We start from the raw sequence: 21,997 nt of genomic DNA, 5'->3' as shown, positions 1-21,997 counted from the left end.
ACTTCCACACACACACACCATGTCCCATCCTCTTTCTCAGTCAGTTTCCAGTTCTAGACATGGACGGTCCATGAATGCCAACCATCTGATCGTACTAACGGTCCAGAAGGGCCGGGCAGACCCTCCTGTGCTGTGCTGACTGTCAATTCACTACAATAATTGTCTTAAATGCTGATATGCTTCCTGCTACAGCTTCAATTCTTCAATACCTGTGCAGCAGCTTCTAGCATTCAGCATTCAAAACAACAGTGTGGCATTTTGAGAAATGTGCTTGTTTGCTTTCTTGTCAAGCAGTGCCGGCTCTAGCCCTTTTGACACCCTTGGCAAAATTTGGATTTGGATCGGCAATGTTTTTTTACTTTTTTTTAGAGGGCGACCAGCACCCCCCAGAAAGTGGCGTCCTAGCCGGATGCCTATATGGCCTGTGCCTTAAGCCGGTAATGTTGCCAAGAGTAAGATGAGAAATTCGACACCGCTTTAAAACACGATACCACTACGTCATCTAACTCTCTGCAAGAAAGCGAATAAGTGGAACGTCAAATTATTATAAGAATAAGTATGATAACGGCAGTTGTTTGCTGTCAGCTTTGATTTTATTTTTTTCTTATGACATTGTTTCTCTTTTCTTTTCATGTTTCTCCTTGCAAGACAGGAGCCAATAGTCGGATCATCTTCCCTGTTGAGGTCTCATCAGCAGATGGACAAGTCGCTAAAAAACAAGAGGCTGGGCAACAGGAAAAATTGGCTGGTGCTAATGGTGTTCATTGCAACGTGGCATTTAACGTAAACGTATAGTGCAGGGGTACAGGACGGTACTGATATGTCTATAAATTAAGACGAAGGTACTGAGAGAAGCATAAAGAGTTATTTATTAGATTCAGAGTGATATAGTTGAGATGAATAAAGAGAAAAGACAGATTGAGAGTTATCCTGGAATGCCTCCCACAAATTCCCTCCCACTCTTCCTCTTGTGCCCACGCACTCTCTGTTAACTGTGACGTCCACTCTTCCTTTTTACTCCTCCGCTCGGCTGTGGAGGCGTTCTGCTCTCCTCTCATTCATACGCTGCCACACTATTTCCATATTTCTGAGTGGACACTGTGCACTGAGTTGAAATTTCTGTGGAGGAAGAGGAGGCGGAGGTGGTGGAGGAGGAGGAGGAGGAGAAGGAGGAAGCGCCATGTTTGGCTTCATCCGATCAGATTTCCGATCATGCTGAGATCGTGATCAGACCTCACATGAGAGCCAAGCTCTACAGATGGAGTTATGTCATCTTTGTACATAGGAAATTGAGGACATGATACAGTCATATTCTCCAATCACAACGACAGTCTCTCTAATTACAAAAATAGTACAAATTATTGACTTAAAAACAAGCATTATGCATTTTAAATTTAGTTCCTCCCTTCCAGGCCCATATTATGCAAACACCAGATGACCCAGAATGGTCAATAGGCGTCACTTTCCACCAATAATTCTGATAAACAAGTATGTGTGCTGATCTCACTACTCACTGTGAGAGGTGAGTAAACTCTAGGGTATTATTTTCATTTTCAAGTTTAGGGAGGACGTGTACTGCGAAGTGTTCAAGCTACTACAATTATACTCTTCACCGATGAGAGCAGTGTGTTCCTAATGGTATGTTATTTATGTGTGTAATATAATAATGTATTATATATAACCCTTTGGCAATTGACAGTGACGTGACATCCTGAACAGTGCATTGAGGAAGTTTGATTATGGTTTAGACAGTAGCAATCTGTTAAATCTTTCATCTGTTACAAAAAAACAAAACAGAAAAGAAACATTTTGACACTGATAACTGATGGACTTAATTTAAATGCTAATGATCCTTCATTTTTTATTGACCATGCGAATTGGCTTCACACTCAAAACAAACATTTCTTCGTAGCATATGCAGTTAGGAATTAAAGGTATTTTGTGAAAGTTTTATTTTACTCTCTTTTAGCGGAATTAATAGCAGATTTGTCCTTCAGTCAGTCAGTTCCGCTTTTAGATCATTAAATGGAGAAAAAATAGAAAAAGAACAAAATGTGTCATTTAAAATTGACAAAACATTCTTCTGCACCAAAGTGTGAGGCCATAACCACAGGATCAAGCTTGTTACTATCCTCAAACTGCGGCAGACTAAATGAATTAGTTGTGCTGAGACTGTGAATGCATCTTTGAAAACAATTGGAACATTATTTTCAAGGCTACCAGCAAAACAGACAATAACAGGAGGACAACAGGCTGTTTTGCTGTTTTTAGGATGATAGGAAATGACACCGGTATTATCCTTATAAGGCTTGATGTGTATTGTCCTCCTCTTTTCAGACATTTAGGTGCGATCGATAGTGAAAATGGTGTTAGAGGAGCATGTGTGCCAGCATGTTCAGCATGTGTAGGATCCATTAAAGTGCACCCATTATTATGCTGTGTCTTTTATAACCATTTGCTTAATATTGTGAATTTGTCACAATTTGTCATATATATGATAATGTAAGGTCACATTACAAAGAATCTAAACCAGAGAAATGAAAAAAGCATGAAGGGAAAAAGCCATGTATCTGAGGAGATGCGTGTCTACACCTCAGGTCAACAATATAAGGTTATTTTAGTGTAGATGTTTGCTACTTTGGCTCTTTTGAATTTTGCAAGAGGTTATCCATTTAACCTTTACAGACTGTTGAAATGTTCAGGGAAGCAAAGAAGTGAGAAACTGCTAATGACTGACAGATTTACACTATTTTGCATCAGTTTATTTCGCCAAACATCATGAGAGTTTCTCAATTCTTTATTTCCTCACTCTTATATTTCAAATATGTATTACACTTAAAGTATATTATATGGTGTTTAGTGGTTTCATAAACAGGTCTTGCTCCAGAGTTGTCAAATTCCTTGTCCTTCAAGCAGAACGCAATACTCCCTATGCATGCATGCTCCACCCACAAGTGTTTTCCCTTAACTTGCCTGACCTCTTCTCAAGGTCTGGTCACATCAGATTTCGCTCCTCGTTCGTCTCAGTGTGGAACAGGGCAAGACGTATTTGCTTTTGATCACAAATTGAACCCAATTAAGTTTAATCATATTGAATTTTGACACACAAAATCCAATGTCCAGCCAGTTTGATTGTTTATATTATATCATTGTGGGTGTGCAGGGCCTCTCTTGAACGATGGTGCCATATGGCAACATGACTTTATCTCAATTTTACTGAAAGGCATATAAAATGCATGTTTTACTGTTTTGTTGTGTAAAGGGGGTCTTTTATTTTGATATGACAACTAATATATCACATTATATGATCAGGAAATCCTTTTTGTGCTTCCTTTTTCCATGGACATGTGATACCGAGAAGGATCCGAGGGCACCCAAAGTTCACTAATTGTTCAATATTTAGGCAAAATTCGATCAAGAAAAAAATTTAACTACTGGCGGGAGAAAGTTATTTTTAAATTTTCATAATTAAAACCAGTTAAGATGTGATAATTGTTTTTGTAAAATGGTGAAATGAATTTGTAGCCTGTGAGGAAGCACCAACTCCTTCACTCACTATTTGGTTAAGCCAAGTGGGGTGGATCACACAGTTTTCTTTGTTTCTTTGGTCTGTAGTTGGGACTGAGTGGCTCCAGGTGTGTTTGGGTGCTCTGATTGATCAGGTGCTCACTTCAGGTGTCTCCAGTCTCAGCTGATTGTAGTCCTCACCTGATAGGCCGAGGTTTTCTCTCATAGAGCAGCACCTGACCTGTGGTGAGCAGGCAGAAGATTTTTCCCTCTCTGTGTTTTTCTTTTGTTTGATGGTTTTTCAGACTGAAAATAAAAGTCTGCCTTATTTATTCAACATAGTTCCCTGTCAGTGTGATGCTTTCTCTTCATAACCTTTAACCTTGCTCTCCCACACCTCACCTTACAACATAGCCATATGGCAATTATATAAAAGTGATCTGTGTTCATTCAACCTATTGGACTATAATTGACTTACATTGCGCAGACCTCTGGCCCTTGGCATTGTGTGGAGCAGTGTGCCGCAAACCTATGTTTCAGCCGAGAGAGGAAGTGCGTCTTCGACTTCCATAAAGGGGGAAATTGGGTTAGATTGGAGGATTTAATGTGAATTAAATTTCATTGAAAAATGATGTTGATGATTACTAAATGAAATTAATGACATTGAATGGAAATTATTAGATTCAAATAAATTAAATACAAAACAAATAGATGTTATGGGACTTTCCACAATTGCGCATTGTTGCCATATAAAATAATAAAATATTTCTTTTACATTTTTTTTCAAATATTTCCATCATTTAAAAATAATTTAAATAATAAAACACTTTTTTTAATCATGTTTAAGTAATAATTAATTTAATACAGGGTTAACAAAAAACTGATAAAATGTGGAAAGCCTAATATCTGTCATAAGATTTGTGTAGGGGTCCAGCCAATCTAGTTGTTTACATCTACTGTTAAATAAAGTCATGAAATATAAAAAATACAAAAATGAATGAATGAGTGGCAACTGTGTGCTTATCCACAGCCAATGTGATTGGTTGAGACCCTGACCTACTAATCTGTAGAGTGTGCTACCCATTAATGAGATTACCTGTTGGCAGGTGAGGTACCACAGTCACATTATCAGAAATATTAGGTGAAGTTTGGATTATGATGAATTTTGTTCACCATTTCACTGTCCTTTCAGCATGTTGTATGTTTTATTAGGGGGGAGAAAGAGATCACTCTATGATATTAGTTTCTGTCCAACTACAATGCTGCAGGTACCTGCAGTTACTGATATATTCTGCTTTATATAACAGTGATAACAAAAAGTTGAGTACTTCTCATCCTGTGTGTAAGAAAGGAAAGCTGTTTGGCTAAAGCTCTTACTGTATTTACCTTTCCTGTAATCCCAGACTGATGCAAAAAGCACTGGTATGCAAAGTCCCTCTCTTACAGTTGATTGAGAGTAAGTTTGAGGGTGTTTGCCCGTGTGGCTTCTGTTACGTTTTGAGTTGCGTGCGGTGTTGCAAGCTAATCTGTATTTGGCCCGGCTCTGGTCAAGGGGGTGTGGCGGAGGTTGTGGCCTCTGTGCTTGATCCACTCAGGAAAAAGGTCAGGGTCATACTAACCTCCTGACACATTCCCGCACTGTATGGTAAACACATTCTGGAAAACAAGATATATTATTAAGTTACAGGACCTTAGTCAAGTTCTCATTATCAGTTTGACATATATTAATGAAATTTAGGCAAAGGTCAAGGCCAGTCCTTCATTACAATGCTGTTTGTTCGTCATAACCTCAACGAACAAACAGCAAGAGTAAAAACAGATCAATTAGCTGACAGTCAGTCAGTTTGCTCTTTCCATATAAGCAACAATATGGCCGGATTATTGCACTAAAATTTTACCAGCATAATCCTGTGTTCTCTGAAGGTGATTACAGTTCTTAAGTCAGGTCTCAATTTAGCATTGTTAGCAAACAACCATCCATCCATCCATCCATCTTCAACCGCTTATCCGGGATCGGGTCGCGGGGGCAACAGCTCCAGCAGGGGACCCCAAACTTCCCTTTCCCGGGCCACATTAACCAGCTCTGACTGGGGGATCCCGAGGCGTTCCCAGGCCAGAGTAGAGATATAATCTCTCCATCTAGTCCTGGGTCTTCCCCGTGGTCTCCTCCCAGCTGGTCATGCCTGGAACACCTCCCAAGGGAGGCGCCCAGGAGGCATCCGTGCTAGATGCCCGAACCACCTCAACTGGCTCCTTTCGACGCAAAGGAGCAAGGACTCTACTCCGAGTCCCTCACGGATGACTGAGCTTCTTACCCTATCTCTAAGGGAGACGCCAGCCACCCTCCTGAGGAAACCCATTTCGGCCGCTTGCACCCGCGACCTCGTTCTTTCGGTCATGACCCAACCCTCATGACCATAGGTGAGAGTAGGAACGAAGATTGAACGGTAGATCGAGAGCTTTGCCTTCCGGCTCAGCTCTCTTTTCGTCACAACGGTGCGGTAAAGCGAATGCAATACCGCCCCTGCTGCTCCGATTCTCCGACCAATCTCACGTTCCATCGTCCCCTCACTCGCGAACAAGACCCCGAGATACTTAAACTCCTTCACTTGGGGTAAGGACTCATTCCCTACCCGGAGTAGGCAATCCACCGGTTTCCTGCTGAGAACCATGGCCTCAGATTTAGAGGTGCTGATTCTAACAACCAATAGGATTAAAACATTTAGAGGTTAATGTTTTGAACTCCAAAGCCCCTGAGCAAGGCTGAGTGTTGACCCTAATCACATGGCATTTATGTTGTGTGTGTATTTACATGTGAATTGCAGTCATTTGTGTGCTTCATTTCCACAACCTCAGGTTTTAAAATTCCAAAAGAAAACCTAAAAACCTATTAAAACCCATAGTTTTTACATATCTAAAGTTCATTCTGTCTGAAGACTTTGTGGTACTGGCAACAATAAATGTGACAAATTTTTCAAAGCGAGTTCGGTCACTTTCTGTATGATGCCAGATACAGTATATTAGGCATACTTTTAAGTAATGACCAGTTAGTGTCATAACACAGTTTTCTACAGTCCTCACAGCAATAATCACCATGACATTAATACTCAAAGAGGAATAGCATTACTGATGATTTTATGATGTTATATAGTACAGTGTGAATGGGACTTATCTTTGTTTTCAGGAAGTAAATCAGCTTTCCAACCATCCATCCATTATCTGTAACCGCTTATGCTATTGGGAGTCGCAGGGTTGCTTGAACCGATCCCAGCTGACATTAGGCGAAGGTGGTGTACACCCTGGACAGGTCACCAGACTATCACAAAGCTGACACATAGAGACAGACAACCACTCACGCTCACATTCACACCTACGGGCAATTTAGAGTCATCACTTAACCTGCATGTCTTTGGACTGTGGGAGGAAACTGGAGAACCTGGAGAAAACCCTCGCTAACACGGGGAGAACATGCAAAGTCCAGACAGAAGGGCCCCAAGCCGGATTCGACAGCTGTGAGATACTTTTTAAACTATTAAAATAATACAATTGTATGTCCACTTACATTTATTTTGTTGACTCTAAATGTAAGTTTCTAAATGTAAAATGAAATAAAATTCAGAAGTGGCATAGCTGGTGTAAAAAGAAATTGTCTTTTACCCTTACTGCCAAGAAACTGTACATTCCATTAACTTATTGCATTATTTGTTTTATTTATTTGAAGCATTTCACTCCAAAGCTCTATAATGGAAGAAGTGCTGCATGAAATCTATAAGTGAATATCTAATCTTCAAAATAGTTTGTTTTAGACATAAACTTACTACCAAATTGTAAGCACTGACACCAGACAACAACAACTAAATCCAAGTTTTACATCAGTAATTCCTATAAATGCAGCTCTGAAATAGGCTTACATTTTCAAGCATCACTTTGTGGTACAAAACAAATACTGATTGGACTTTTTAGGTAGATGTTCTGCCTTTATGTAAGCAGAGGAACTTGTCTGTGAGCTTTCGCCTCATACTGCAGACACTGCATCCTTGCAGCAAATGATCTTGATCGTGGTCATTATAGGCCACTGCTCTCAGTTGTACCTGTCATTTGACCATTTGGCCTTTTGGTGTTGTATGGGCATCTAGCGTGACTCCCACCTGAGTGACCTTGCACCCGCCGGTCAGAGGTCAAGGCCTTGTTAGACATGTTTACGAAGATAGCCAGGGGTCAAGGACTGTGTTTGTCTGTCTGGTGACAAGAGAGGAAACGAGGGATAGGATTCCGGTAATAGATGAAAGACGAGAGTGGAGATGAAAGGCGGGGTTATCTGGTACTCTGCGGAGCGTATCGATCTGTTTGTGTTATCATGGGGTGAACGGGTTTGTTGGCCACAGTCCTGGCAGAAGTGCTGAGGTATCGGCTGCATCGCGCCATGGAAGTGTTGGTGCAGAGGCTGCACTTAAATTAGGGTTCAAGAATTTGAGGTCAGCTTTTGCTGCCTCTTGTTGGGATAATAGCCAGTGGCAGTAAATCCAAAAAAAACACTGAAAGCTTGTGAACCACATGAATGGAGATCTTTGAGATCATGAATCATCAGCAACTTACCTACAAAGGGTGCTGGTGCTTCCCCCTTGTGGTCTTTTTGAAGTATTAGAAATCTTCCCGTCACATTTGAAACATACAAACCAAAAGGGAAAAATAGCACCTATTATAAATTGAGAAGAATGTTCTACAAATCACTTTATTGCAGGAATTACACCGGGAATCCGGGAAAATATAAAATGTTTAGGTTCTGTTCTGTTTGTTTATTAGTTAAGATTATTCCCACTCTAATCAAGTGTGTTAACACTACTGATACTGTCTATACTTCATGGAGCATTTCATCACAACCAAGCACACGACACAAACAAAAACAGGTTACGGTCAGCGTAGAGTAACTGCTGTGACTTTAACAGTAGAAATAGCTTGCATCCTTAAATAGCTCTGAAAGGGCCCCAGAAATGGGGGGTCCAAAAGGCCTTCCTCCTGTTGACCAAGTCTTAGGGTATCTCCAAATACTGTAAACTAAAGAGGACCTATTGTGCTTATTTTCAGATGCAGACTTGTATTTTGGGTTTTTGCTTTAATGTTCAAAAAACGCTTTATTTTTCTCATACCGGCTGTGCTGCAGCACCTCTTTTCACCCTCTATCTGAAACGCTCTGTTTGAGCTCCTCCTCTCCCGAAAGCCCAGTCTGCTCTGATTGGTCAGCTGGCCCACTCTGTTGTGATTAGTTAACCGAACCAAACTCTTCGGACTCCGCTCCAGCTCCACTCTAACTAGCTTTGTTTGAGGGCGTGCCAAACTAGCCACTAGGTATTATGCAAATGTGTTACTTGGTGACATCACCACGTTACAGAAGAGAAGGCGGGACTTCAATTGAGGCGTTTCAGGCAGTTCAGGAGCAGTGTTTCTGTGGGGGAGAGTAACTCCTTTTGGCGTGGACTTTGGGCTTTACATGCATACAAAAATTACAAAACACACTAAAGGAAAGGGAAAAAGTACGAAAACATAATAGGTCCTCTTTAGGGGGATAAACGCAAACCTTTAAGACCTTTTATTACACGGCTATGTTGAATACTCAATTCTGATTGGTCAATCACGGCGTTCTGCAGTCTGTAATTGTTGTATTACAGACCGTTGCCATGTATAACAGACCGTTGCTATGGGCGCAGCTCTGATGTCGGACTCTGGCGAACCGTTTTTTTGTGTCCAAATATTGATTTCTTAAGTAAGTATCCGTGTAATAAGCGGAATAATGTACAGCTAGCGGGTCATTGTTGTGAAAGAATCCCCTTCAGGGCGATGAGAGACCGTGCGGCATCGCCCTGTCGGGGATTCTTTCACAACAATGACCGGCTCGCTGTACATTATCCCTTACTTAAAGCATCGCAACTTGCATAGAAACTTATAAATACAGTCCTCCTCATCTGCCTGTGCTTGACTCTGATGTAAAACAATGATGTGACGACCCTTCACTCTTAATTTTGCGTTAAATCAACAGATTTAACAAAAGTAATTCACAAACCGGAACAGTCAAGTACGCGAGCAAACTAGCAAGTACATGTTATGCGTAAGTATATATACATGTGCATTTCTTTGGGATCAGAAACATTTGGTTCACGTAATGTGAGAAGAGTAAATCCTTTAAAACACAAGCTGTTATACACAAAGTTCTGACGGAGGAAAGATATAGGTTTTGTTTTTTGGTCTATTTCTTTTTGTGCATCTGTTTTGGATTATGTCAACAATATATATGCAGACGTCACAAAACACACACCACTTCTAAGCAGCTCTAATCCATTCATATATGTACACTCACACACACGCACACACATACACGCCAATGCTCTTTCAGTGCTGTTTTGTATGTTAATAAGGCGCCAATTGTCAGACATTGAAACACTGTTTTTGGATCTATGGAATCTCAGATACAAGTCCAACATATTCTCATAAATCTTATAAATAAAAATGGACTTAATAACACACAAAGTATTTCAATAATAACCTGAGGAGAGTATGGACTATGTTAGAGAGGAATGCATTATATTTACAACAGAGTGATTGTTATATATATGTATGTGTTGGCAAGATTACGGTGAATTAGCAAATGACAAGCGTCTGTAACCAGTGGTAACTCCCATCCTCTACATTAGTATGTTTAAACAAGTTAAAATCTATAATAAAACAAGGCTATATCTTTGAATGCTGTGGCACTGGTAGGGAGAAGAAAAACAAACAAAATGGAATAAGGCAGATAAGTAAGATTGAATAGCACCTGACTCACACAAAATGAACACCAGTTTACCAGTTTCGGGGGCATGTACTCAGTGCAGCGGTAAACTGGGTGCGATTCTTTAGAGACATGTTGTGATCATGTTGTGTTCTGCATGGAGCAAAAGGCCGCTTGGTCTCTGTTGTTCTGGTTTGTAAGGTTCAATCTCTGGCTGTTTTGCAAACCACATCTCTGTCCCTCTCCTCTCACACATGCAGGGAAATAGCACCATCGTTTGAAAACAGCAAGTTAAGCCAAGACGAGGACGTCAGCGTTTTGCTTGCAGGTTAGGAAGGAGGCCTCTGGTGTTGGGGTTTATGTCCTCTTCATGCACACCTGACAGCGGCTTATGTGTGTTCGGAGACTGCCTGCTTTTAGCGTTGTGGGGACAGGTTTCCTGGAAAGAGATGGAGAGAAAAAACATCAGAAGTCCACTTTTATTACCAAGCTAAAAGACTAAAGAGCACCAGACTAAAAAGCAATGTTTCACTGCCGCCTCTGCCTTTTTTTGTTTTGTTAGCTCTGAACACCTACAGCATCACTGAAGGGTGTGGTTGGTGTAGTCAAAGTGTGCTCTGATGCACCTGAAACCACACCCAACAGTGATGTCATGGTGATATGTTCTCACACACTGTTCGTAGCTATAATTATGAAAAGTAATGCACTGTAATTCGTATATATCCAAAAAATCAATTGGTATGTAATTCACGTAAATGAGAAACAGGAGGTATAAAGAGCAACAAACGCTGTGTATGGAGGAGGTCGGCATGGATGAGTGGGTCAAAAAACACCTGACTTTAGCCCAGGAAACCAGTGTTAATATTTTCTGTGAAACCAGAAGTCAACGTTGATTTCTTAGTCACATAACGTCCGTACATAAGTTCCGCCACTTCCGGAGTTATTTTACCTAAATCACAATCTTTTTCTAAACCTAACTCAGTAGTTTTGGTCACGTATCTTAAGTACATGAGTTACATCACTTCTGTAGTTATTTTAACTCAAACATCAACATATTGTCCCGTAACTTCCGTACTTTAATAACTCCACTTTCCTAATCTTAACTAAGTACTTTTGTTGCCTAAGCCTAACCAAGTATTTCAAGTGTAGTTATTTTAACCCAAACCACGATCTTTTCCTAAACCTAACCAAGTAATTTTGCCGCCTAACCAAGATGTTTCCTGTGAAGACAGAAGTTGATTTTGAAATGACTGTATGTGCATGTAACGAGCGGAAATTGACACATGTTGCTGGACCTTCGTAGGAGAACGTACAAACCGCATGAACCGTTGTTTGAGGATACATTGCCTGGAAGTACACTTGTACATCACTGCAGCAAGGTGAAAGTTTACCACTTGAGGTCAGCAAAAACAAGATTTTCTATCAAGAAATACATCTGAGTGTTTCTGTCTTACGTAAACATCTCATTGTCTTCAATGGTGGCGAGCCAAAAGCTGTAGGAGTTGGCGTAGTAGTTGCAGGTTCCACGACCATGACACTCGATGAATGGAGCACTGCGGAATTCCTCCAGGCAGGAACCAGGAGAGGCCAGAGCCTGGCCCGATCCTTCAGCACCAGCACTGGTGTGCTGCACAAACACACACAATGAAAACTCATTGACACACTCACTCATTGACCAGATTAAGCACATTTTGAAGATGGTTATTGTTTGATTTCTGAAAGTTGTGCATGTGTAAATGCAAAAAGGGTACTTTGGGGAGGAAGGGTTTCTTCCACATACACTGTAAATCTAGATGATCATAATATGTACGAGCAGCTCTGCTTGATTTTACTTTCAGGACTAAAAAATAAAAATGCATCAAAAGTCACTGGAAAGAGCTTCCCGGATTTTCAATATCCTGTTTGTCTCACCATGACAAAGGAGTAGCCAATCCACAGAGAGTCCCAGCCTCGAGGGCATGGTGGGATCATGATGGTCTGACTGTGAATGGCTATCACCATGGCTGGGGCTTCACACACAGAACACCTGTCCACACACACATACGAAAGGAGCACAGTTTGTATGTGAGGGTCAAATGAATGACATATATACCGAAAACAGAACAGTATGGATAGAAATGCTGACATACCTGCTGATGAAGGGTTTGATGCCTTGACCAGTGATGGGTGCCATGTTCATGGGCATGGGCTCAGGGGAGGTGAGCCAGTAGGAGTAGTCGTTTCGGGAGGCAAAGTTGCACACGTTGTTAATATTACAGAACAGGAAGGGCATGGGGCTGAACTTCCTTAGACAGCTGCCCGCCGTACCTAAAACACAGAAACGTGTAATTCAAACACAAACCCTTTGTGCTTCCCTCCTCTTTTTCTCCATCTAACTTCTTTCTTCTATTCTTTCTTTCTCATGTTATTTTTCTCACCTAAGTCCTGTCCGTGGGAGCGTTCGTTGCCTTGCACGTAGAGCAACGAGTAGCCGTCATATATGAGCGAGGTCCCCTCGGGACATTGTGGAATCTCCACCGTTTGGCTGTGACGGGTTACCAGGAACCCGTGATCCATGGAGGAGGGGCCGGGGTGACCCACTTGACCTGGAACACCATCAGGTCCTGGGGGGCCAGGGTGTCCTCTGGGTCCTAAAGACATGGAGCAATTGATGAGTAATGACAGTGACGACACAGCAGTTCTTACCTTTTATCCCTGTGTGCCTCTCTCACCATGTGGCCCTGGCAGGCCAATATCTCCTTTGGATCCAGGTTGACCGTGATATCCAGGAAGGCCATCTTCACCTTTTGGCCCTGAAATACCCGTCACACCTGAGAGAAAATAACACAAATGATGAAGAAAATTGGATGCGGAGGACAAGTGAGCAGGAGAAAATTGTTGGATCACAGTGGATTACACAATTTTAAGCAAAATGTCACCTTGGTGTCCTTTCTGTCCAGGTAGCCCAGATGGCCCCTGGGGTCCCGGTAAGCCATTCGTCCCTGGGAACCCCATATCTCCTTTGATGAAGGTGCTGGGGCCGGGGGGACCAGGGGGGCCTTCATTGCCTGAAATATACAGTCTCTTAGTACAACATTTTCCAGTTGCTCATTTTTATTTGTAGCAGTTTATGGAGGTGAAGTTAAAATATTACCAGACATGACTAAGCACTGACTCAATATTGTAATGACAGTCTTTATAGTTTTGAATATTAACACACTGAAGGGTTTCCCCTCCTTTTTTACCCTTTTCTCCTTGGGATCCTCTGTCTCCAAGTTCTCCTTTGAATCCGCTGTCCCCAAAAGTCCCCCTTGTACCTAGAGTTTGCAAAAATAGTGTATTTTAATTGTCACTAATGGGGAAAAAAACACATCTTTCTTTTCATATTTCTGTAAAATAATACACGCTGTCTTTCACAAAAGAACGCAAACACACACACAGTCATAGACTATTGCAATGTATGTACTCACCTGGGAAGCCAGGGACACCCTGTAATCCCCTCTCTCCTTGCAGTCCATCAATACCTGGAAGGCCAGATGGTCCCTGTAATACACACACACACACACAAAATAGCATTAATGCAGTACTGACATGCACATGAACTAGCGTATAACAGTATATGTACAGTAAAAAAGTCATGGAAAACTGCCTCAAGACGTACAGGAAACCCAGAAACTCCAGGGTCACCCTTATGTCCCGACTCCCCCTGAAATCCAGGAGGACCCTGGTTTCCTTTGTCTCCCTTTTGGCCGTCTCTGCCATTCACACCAGAGGGTCCTGGTCCTCCTGTGGATCCTGTTTGATAAAGAGAAGAAAAGACATAATACAACACACAATGTATTTCTATTCAAAACACTTTTCGCTTTTCGTAACAGTGGCTCTAGTCTATACTGTACTACATTTAGGTGACAAGTCCTCATACATGTAATAACTCGCTGGTCTGTCATGTGGCATACCTGCTTCCCCGGGTTGTCCTGTTTCTCCCCTCTCTCCCTTAGGGCCCTCCAGAGAGAAACCTGGGGTCCCCCTCTCTCCTGTCTCACCCTGGGGTCCATGTGAGCCTGGAAGGCCCTTGTCGCCTTTGATACCAGAGACACCTGGATTACCTGGAGTGCCAGGGAAGCCAGGACTACCTTTGTCACCTGGAGAGGGAGAGAGAATACCACATGATGAAACTCTGTTTGGCTGAGGGATTATATGAATCAGTGATGGAGGGGCTCCAACCTTTGCCTCCAAGCACTCCAGGTGGTCCAGAGAAACCTCGGCCAGCTTGACCTGTAGGGAAGGACAGATAAAAAATGCATTACAGGCAGTCTGTCATTTTTGGATTGGTAGTGAGGGGTCCGCCTAAGAAAAAGACCTATACCTGCCCTGTGTCTGCAGTTATCAGTTGTCACTATATTTGGTGTAGACACTGATGGGTGTAGCTGATGGGCAGCGTTTGACTACTCAAGCAAGAGTTTGTGTCTTCCAGTAAAATGTGCATACAGTGGTTGTTAGAGTTTAGGTGAAGGTTAATTTAAGTGACGCTGTGGGATGTATCAGGCTGAGAAGCTCATTGCACTGTGACAGCAAACAAGAACCAAATTCTTGCCGTGTAGTCTCTTCCCAACTCCTCTGATACTAACCTGGGTCTCCTCTCTCGCCTGACAATCCAGGGATGCCATCTACTCCGGGATCTCCCTTCTCTCCGGGAACACCTGGAGGTCCCTGCAAGCCGCCTTCGCCTGAAAGGGAACAAGTTTCCACACTTTTTGTTACTGTTTGCCAGGATGGCATAGGCACAACAGATGAAACTCTTTTAACAAAAACTGATCTCACAAGATTAAGGCTGTGGCCTTTTGTCTGACTAGCTGATAAATAATCCTGTTACTTACCAGGCCGACCGTCACGACCAGATTCTCCTGCAGATCCCGAAAGCCCAGGGGTACCCTTCTCGCCTGGTCTACCTTGCTGACCTGTACACACACACACACACACACACACACACACACACACACACACACACACACACACACACACACACACACACCTCAGTGAGAACTCAAATGGAATAACGACATGTATGATTACTATATCTAGTGTTGTAGACAAATAGGATGAATGCAATAACACAGACTGAAATCTGACCTGAATACCCGATGAGTCCTTTATCTCCCTTGATTCCTTGCAGTCCTGGCTGGCCGGGCATACCCTCATGACCCGTCGCACCCCTCTCTCCTGGTGTTCCTGGGAATCCTGGCTGGCCTATCTGACCCTGTGAGAGTAGAAGTGGGGAGGGGAATGCAGTAAAGTTGATTGTTGAGAGGATCAAATTGAACGTGGAAAGACCGTATATATGACATTAAAACAAAAAACGATTCCATTTCCATCTCTGTTGGGCGCCAGTTTACATTATTTATTCTCTATATTTTAAATCTATCCATAGGTGTTGTTACATTAGAACTTGTAGTGGCTATTTGGCTTTTACCAGATAGTGTTTTATCTTTTGTACGGATTATTTAACTGGGAGTTTCATGGCCACCTTGCAAGCGCTCCAACTACCAATGTTCAATGCACACAAGATGAGCAGTCAAGCTCTGTAGAAGTTTCTGCCTATTTACATAGAACTAGTGTTATATAACAATAATAAGTGTTATAGCCAGTGGATTACCTTTTCTCCTGGAAGTCCTGGGAGCCCAATACCTGGGTCACCAGTTGCTCCCTTGTCCCCTTTCTGTCCGTCTGTGCCTCTGAATCCATGATGTCCCGGTGTACCAATATCTCCTTTACCACCCTTTGGACCACCCACTCCTGCACAAACACACACACAAGCAGACAAAATGCAGATATTTACAAGAGTTGCATTTAACTTGCATTGACAGAGTGTCTCTCTTAATTTAATGTGAAATGTAGGTTTCCATTGCTTGAAATATTCTCAGTACATCTGTTTACATTCCTGTCTTTGCAGGACAAAATGTCATGTTTGTAATACACATAATGCATGTTGCAAACACACTCTCACTGGTTGGCATTTCCATGACATATTTTGTTTGTTTTATTTGTGAGATCTCACCTGGTATTCCCATCTCTCCTATATTGCCCTTCTGTCCGGGTGGTCCCATACTGCCAGGATCTCCAGGATAACCAGGGTCTCCTTTCCCACCTGAAACAAATCGGTGACATTGAAAAATGTACATGTATTTTCCCTCCATTTTCATCAGGTGATGAAGCAAGTGCAGAGAATTGACTAAAATAAGAGTTATATTAAATGAATGGGACAAACAGAAATGATTAGCACATTAAGTCTACATGGTTTAAATAATCCTATAAAGGAATTTAACACATTTCAGGCTGCTGTTCAGGTGGTCACCTGGTTGTCCTTGTAATCCAGGCTCTCCATCTTTGCCGGGCATTCCAGGGTTACCAGCAATTCCACGGTGGCCCTTCTCTCCAGTGACCCCAGGCATACCTGATAGGAAAATTTAGATATTTCTTAAACTATGGGTCAATATACTAAATCACCAATGGACTTGCAAATTGACGCATACGCTCTTATTCAGGCCAGTATGTTGTTTTATACCTATGTTTCCGATGTCTCCCTTGTCCCCCTTCATGTGCTCCATGAAATCTTTGGTCATGTTCCCAGGAGGTCCCTGAAGACCCTGATCTCCCCTTTCTCCTTTATGTCCAGGCTCTCCAATATTACCTCTTGGTCCAGTAATACCAGGATCACCTGAGAGAGAAGATGGAGAAGAGAAATTGTTATTGCGGCTAATAAATCTTTAAAAAAAAACTGAAAAGCGTGGACTGAAGAAAGGATTATAAATAGTTTTCACAATTTGGTTTTCCTCACCTCTCAGTCCAGAAGATCCAGCTGTACCAGGTGGTCCAGGAAATCCTGGTACTCCCGGTGTCCCTATGACCCCCATTTCACCTTTAGTACCTGGTAAACAAACACAGACATACATAATGGTATCATAGTAAATGAACAAGAGATTAAAAAGATAGGAGTCAATTATCTAAAAAAATAACCCAATACAGCCTCCCCAGTACTGTTCTTCCATTCGGCACTAAGCTAATGATTGCCGAACACTTCCTGCACAGGTGTTTCACATTAAAAGCCTCCGAACAGCTCAAAGGGCACAATCCCTCCCTTACATGGAAGGCTTTTAATGTGAAACATGCAAAGGAAGTGTTGTTTCATTGACAATATATTAACACTGAACAAAAGAGTGACAAAGTAGATGCATTGAAATTACCTCAGGTGACAAAGGTATTTCTAATAAAAATAGAACAACAAAATAGTGAAGATAATTACATTGTTATACTGAATAAACTAATGCTGTAGAAAAGTACATTATGTTGATTGTATTCAGGACTGGCCTTTATTTATTTGAATAAAAAAAAACAAAAAAAACACACATTAGTCAGTCTCACCTTGGTTTCCAATCAGTCCGTCCCTGCCAGGTAGACCTGATTGTCCAGGCAGTCCTTTAGGACCTGAGGTTCCTGGGAACCCAGGGGTTCCCTTCTCTCCCTGAGGCCCCGGCATGTCCAGACCGGGACCACCTGGGTAGCCCTTTTCTCCCTTTACACCTTCCCTACCTGTTAAACATGCATACAAACAAATATATTATTAGTGACTTCCACAACACCAATTGACAGTCAGGTGAGCTTCACAGCCTGACAGCAGACACGTTGACTTATCAGGTGTTACTGATAACGTTACAACGGCTGTGTTCCATTTGGTGTCTATTCATGTGTCCATGCATGCAGAATACCAGGACCCTGAAACTGAAGCAACTAAATGGAATCAAGCCACCATTAATCTTATTATTTACTTACCTGTGCTTTTCCTTCAGGGACATGTCAAAATATCTTTTGTGAAAAATGTTTGGATGCTGAGTTTGTGCTCACCGTATGGTCCAGTCTCTCCAGCTGGCCCTTGTGGTCCGGGAGCTCCGGGGGAACCTTTTCCTGGAGCACCTGGAAAGCCAACCAGTCCAGCAGGTCCTGGGGGTCCCACTTCACCTAATTTTGAAGATCAAAGAAAAACAATGTTGTACTTGGTACAGACGATGGGCCTTTTAACTCTGAGGGATGGATTAAATCCAACCAAGCTTCACACCAGAGTTGTTGTAAGCGTCATGCAGTACCTTTGATTCCCTGAGGTCCTGGTTGTCCTGTGTTGCCTTCTTGTCCAGGAATACCAGGTAGTCCAAAGGAACCTTTGTCTCCCTGGAAGCCAGTAATTCCTGGGCGGCCCTGCGAACCTTTTGGGCCTGGAAGACCCCGACCTGGTTCACCCTGTAGAGTATAGAAATAAGCACTGATTTGCATCTCAGCTCTGGCAATAGTGATTTTACATGACATTCAAATCTCCCAGTTCATCATGTCTATAAAATATATTATGGTATTGTTCTAGTTGTTGGATTTAAATTTCATATTATAACAATAGAGCTGTGGAGTAATGCACTCTGTTGCACTTGTCTAAAATTCTCTAACGTTCCTCAACCAAGTCCCCCGAAATACATATTTGAATGCAGCATCCAAAGAAACACACATCATCCACACCAAAGCTTTAAGAAGTTGCACAGACCACTAACATCCCATCGTCAATCCAGGCTGTTTCAGGTCGCTTGTTGAGTCACTTCCATAGTGTGTTGCAGCATAAACCTACATATCTATCTATATGTAATTATCATTCAAAATACGTATTCAGAAAAATACACACTTTTGGTCCAGGTGTACCAGATTGTCCAGTCAAGCCATTCTGTCCCGGTCTTCCTGGCTCTCCTGGTAATCCTGGCGCTCCTGGAATTCCACTGGTTCCTAGAAACACGGACAAAACATTTCCTTTGAGTTTTGTTCTGTTCATGGGCAAAGACTGTCTACAAGAGGAATAGGGTCAACATAGAGTAACTTACCTTTTTGACCAGTTAGGCCTGGAAATCCAATTCCAGGTGGTCCGTGTTCACCCTTATGTCCAGGGAAACCTGGCAACCCTGAGTCTCCCTGCAGGCCTCTGTCACCTGCAACCAATAACACATTGATTGGTAGACAGGACCAATCACCAACAATCTTCACATATATGTGAATCTTTGCAATATATTTGTTTGTTTTTTGTAATGACATCCTTATACCACCCCAATGTTGATGTTATTCCATTGGTCAAAGACAAGATTAAGTTCACTGATTACTCCTCAAGAGACTAATTTCAAATCTGATTTTTTTGCAGAGGAGTATAAATGAAAACATGATGACTATGGTGTTGCTCACCTAGAAGTCCAGGTGCGCCGGGTTCTCCGCGTGTCCCAGGTACTCCCTGAGGTCCAGGAGTGCTCTCACCTTTACCTGGCTCACCTTTTGTACCTGGAAGACACAAAGTACATGTTATCAATGCATTAATGTACAGTAGGTGTGTGTGCAGTATCAGTGTGTGTTTGCTGAGTTTCAGATGTGCGGTTGTGATAAAGTTTGATTTAACTTCGCTTTGACTCTATGAGTGTCTGCAGGTCTCTCTCTGTGTACATCTCATGCCTACCAGATGGTCCAGGAGTTCCAGGAAGGCCTGGTCTTCCCGGATTGCCCTTATCTCCGTGCTCTCCTGGTCGACCAAAGCCTGGCAGGCCAGGTGGACCCCTCTCTCCCGGAGACCCAGAAAGACCGGGGTCCCCATCCGGTCCACGCGCACCCTTGATGCCCTCTTTGGCCTGAAAGCAATTAGAGAAAGGCAATGTACAATCTACTTTGATTTAAGGTTGATGATAAATTCTTAAACTAAATTATAGGGAGCTCATGCTGTCCTGATATCCTGATAGTTTTCCTCACCAAACAAACTACACACACACTTACCGGTTCTCCTTTGAAGCCATGTGTACCTGGGTGTCCATCTCTCCCTGGCTGTCCATCCAACCCCGGCTGCCCCGGGGAACCAGAAACACCAGGCAGACCTTTGTCCCCCTTCAGACCAGGAGAGGCAAAAATGTCCCCTGGCTCACCAACAGCACCAGGGGCTCCGATCAAGCCATGAATACCTTGAGAACCCTGCACACAGGTCGAAAAAATTTATCTTTGCTCCATTTTCCGCAATGAAATGAGGAATAAACTGTGAAAACATTCAGCTCAGATCTTGTCCCAAGTGTTTCAGACGTTATTCTACTCACAGGTCTTCCAGATTGTCCAGGATTGCCACTTCCACCCTTTTCTCCCTTGCCTCCTACTGGCCCAGGAGGTCCTGCCAGGTGAAAATGGACAATTACATGCTTAGCTCTTTCAATACTCATCATAGTGAGTGTCAATACACTGGAAAAGGTGGTGCAATAAGATAATATCCGATTGGTTGTGTTTGGACAGTGAAAACTGTGAACAGCTGTGGTCAGAAGTACTCAGAAGGCCAAAGAAATACTCACATATTTAGCTTATAGCCCCAGTGGATTTGAATGTGATCGCTGTTCACTCACCTCGCTCTCCTTTAGGGCCCTCGGGGCCAGCTAATCCAGGTGGGCCGGAACCTTCGCATTGAACACAGGTATCTCCTCTGTCACCTGAAAGGAGGCACAGACACATCAATTAAAATAAGACTCGGTCAAAACTGAGTATATGGCTGGACTGTGTTTGGTCAGTCTGTCAATTTGTGGCTAAATTGTTATACAAGTAGTCAGTGGTCATGTCAATAATGTGAAATCCAGTGCTACATGTCCACCGGGTCCGGCGAGGACACTAGGGGACGCACTGCTCCACTCAACGGGCCGTTCAAACGGTGATGTACCCTCTCGTGGAATCCTCTTTATTTGGTCCCTGGTTTTCTGCTTGCTGTTTCAAACAGGAAACAACATCGCGGCCTGCTCGTAAACTGTCTGTTCTTCCATCTAAACAATCCACCAAAATCAACTTCTGAAAACATTTTAAGTGAGAAATAGGCTGTGCTATTTCATTTTAGAACTGGATTGCCTAGTTTGACAGTTTGGTCCAAGTTTCGTGAGCCGGATGCGTTGCGCTGGATGGGCTCATTTGCATAAAGGACTGTTCAACACCTTTTCATTTTGAAAGAGTAACAGCCAATGAGCAAACTCCAACACTCGGCCAACCAATTGTGTAACTTCATCACTTAGTCAGTCACTCAGCGACAGACTTTTGTGTTTGTAGGGCTGGCCCTCTGCAGTCCAGCCAAAAAATATAATGTATGTAAATGTCCACAAAGGTATCACTACACTTTAAATAGAGAAACAGAGAATTGTAATGAGTTAATTTATTGATGACTCGTATTAATCAGCATTAATTGTCGTCATTCTTACCTTTCTGTCCCAGTTCCCCTTGTAACCCTAGAGGTCCAGGTGGGCCAGGACCTCCTCTCTGGATGTCACAGTCAGTAGAATCAACTGTGCGGCCATGTCATAGCACATACACAACACATGCATCCGACACACACATTCACACACACATTACGTTATTAAAATATTTGTCGATACACAGTTTATGTAGGTGTCCCTTGTTGTCAATTATTGTAATGATTGTGATATTCAAAGATAAGCCATACTCGGTGGTCCAGCTGGTCCAGGTGGTCCATTGGCCCCTGGTTGTCCTGGAGGTCCAACGAGAGACTCTCCTTCTAAACCCCTGTCTCCTTTCTCACCAAAGTCTCCCTTCTGACCCCTCTCTCCTCGAGGCCCTTCCATGTGCCGGCCTGAAGTACAAGTCAAGGAAGCCAGTTAGTGCTTTAATCCGGTCAGCATGTGTCTGAATGACATATGCAGCCTTAATGCA

At 42.6% G+C, this 21,997-nt stretch overlaps 1 protein-coding gene across 1 annotated transcript in view; it reads right to left on the bottom strand.

The window, feature by feature from the left end:
- Positions 1 to 9,516: 9,516 nt before the first annotated feature.
- col4a1 (collagen, type IV, alpha 1) overlaps positions 9,517 to 21,997 on the bottom strand; it is a 40,754-nt gene continuing 28,273 nt past the window's right edge. The window contains exons 21-52 of the mRNA XM_074659050.1: positions 21,771 to 21,917; positions 21,529 to 21,612; positions 20,695 to 20,778; positions 20,398 to 20,468; positions 20,087 to 20,278; positions 19,776 to 19,944; positions 19,511 to 19,603; positions 19,159 to 19,263; positions 18,966 to 19,063; positions 18,388 to 18,538; positions 18,149 to 18,262; positions 17,669 to 17,836; positions 17,085 to 17,174; positions 16,812 to 16,964; positions 16,602 to 16,700; positions 16,305 to 16,394; positions 15,903 to 16,042; positions 15,380 to 15,506; positions 15,127 to 15,207; positions 14,878 to 14,976; positions 14,474 to 14,524; positions 14,206 to 14,391; positions 13,911 to 14,044; positions 13,720 to 13,792; positions 13,495 to 13,566; positions 13,189 to 13,317; positions 12,982 to 13,080; positions 12,688 to 12,900; positions 12,400 to 12,577; positions 12,182 to 12,296; positions 11,725 to 11,897; positions 9,517 to 10,709 (exon numbers count right to left, since the gene is read on the bottom strand). Coding sequence (XP_074515151.1) covers positions 10,628 to 10,709; positions 11,725 to 11,897; positions 12,182 to 12,296; positions 12,400 to 12,577; positions 12,688 to 12,900; positions 12,982 to 13,080; positions 13,189 to 13,317; positions 13,495 to 13,566; positions 13,720 to 13,792; positions 13,911 to 14,044; positions 14,206 to 14,391; positions 14,474 to 14,524; positions 14,878 to 14,976; positions 15,127 to 15,207; positions 15,380 to 15,506; positions 15,903 to 16,042; positions 16,305 to 16,394; positions 16,602 to 16,700; positions 16,812 to 16,964; positions 17,085 to 17,174; positions 17,669 to 17,836; positions 18,149 to 18,262; positions 18,388 to 18,538; positions 18,966 to 19,063; positions 19,159 to 19,263; positions 19,511 to 19,603; positions 19,776 to 19,944; positions 20,087 to 20,278; positions 20,398 to 20,468; positions 20,695 to 20,778; positions 21,529 to 21,612; positions 21,771 to 21,917 — 3,860 coding nt within the window. The 3' untranslated portion in view covers positions 9,517 to 10,627. The remainder of the gene's footprint in view (positions 10,710 to 11,724; positions 11,898 to 12,181; positions 12,297 to 12,399; positions 12,578 to 12,687; positions 12,901 to 12,981; positions 13,081 to 13,188; positions 13,318 to 13,494; positions 13,567 to 13,719; positions 13,793 to 13,910; positions 14,045 to 14,205; positions 14,392 to 14,473; positions 14,525 to 14,877; positions 14,977 to 15,126; positions 15,208 to 15,379; positions 15,507 to 15,902; positions 16,043 to 16,304; positions 16,395 to 16,601; positions 16,701 to 16,811; positions 16,965 to 17,084; positions 17,175 to 17,668; positions 17,837 to 18,148; positions 18,263 to 18,387; positions 18,539 to 18,965; positions 19,064 to 19,158; positions 19,264 to 19,510; positions 19,604 to 19,775; positions 19,945 to 20,086; positions 20,279 to 20,397; positions 20,469 to 20,694; positions 20,779 to 21,528; positions 21,613 to 21,770; positions 21,918 to 21,997) is intronic.

This window comes from Sebastes fasciatus, chromosome 14 (assembly GCF_043250625.1).
Source record: "Sebastes fasciatus isolate fSebFas1 chromosome 14, fSebFas1.pri, whole genome shotgun sequence".
Taxonomy (NCBI): Eukaryota; Metazoa; Chordata; class Actinopteri; order Perciformes; family Sebastidae; genus Sebastes; species Sebastes fasciatus.
Note: the sequence above shows the minus strand (reverse complement) of the source record. Positions and strands in the feature narration are given on the sequence as shown.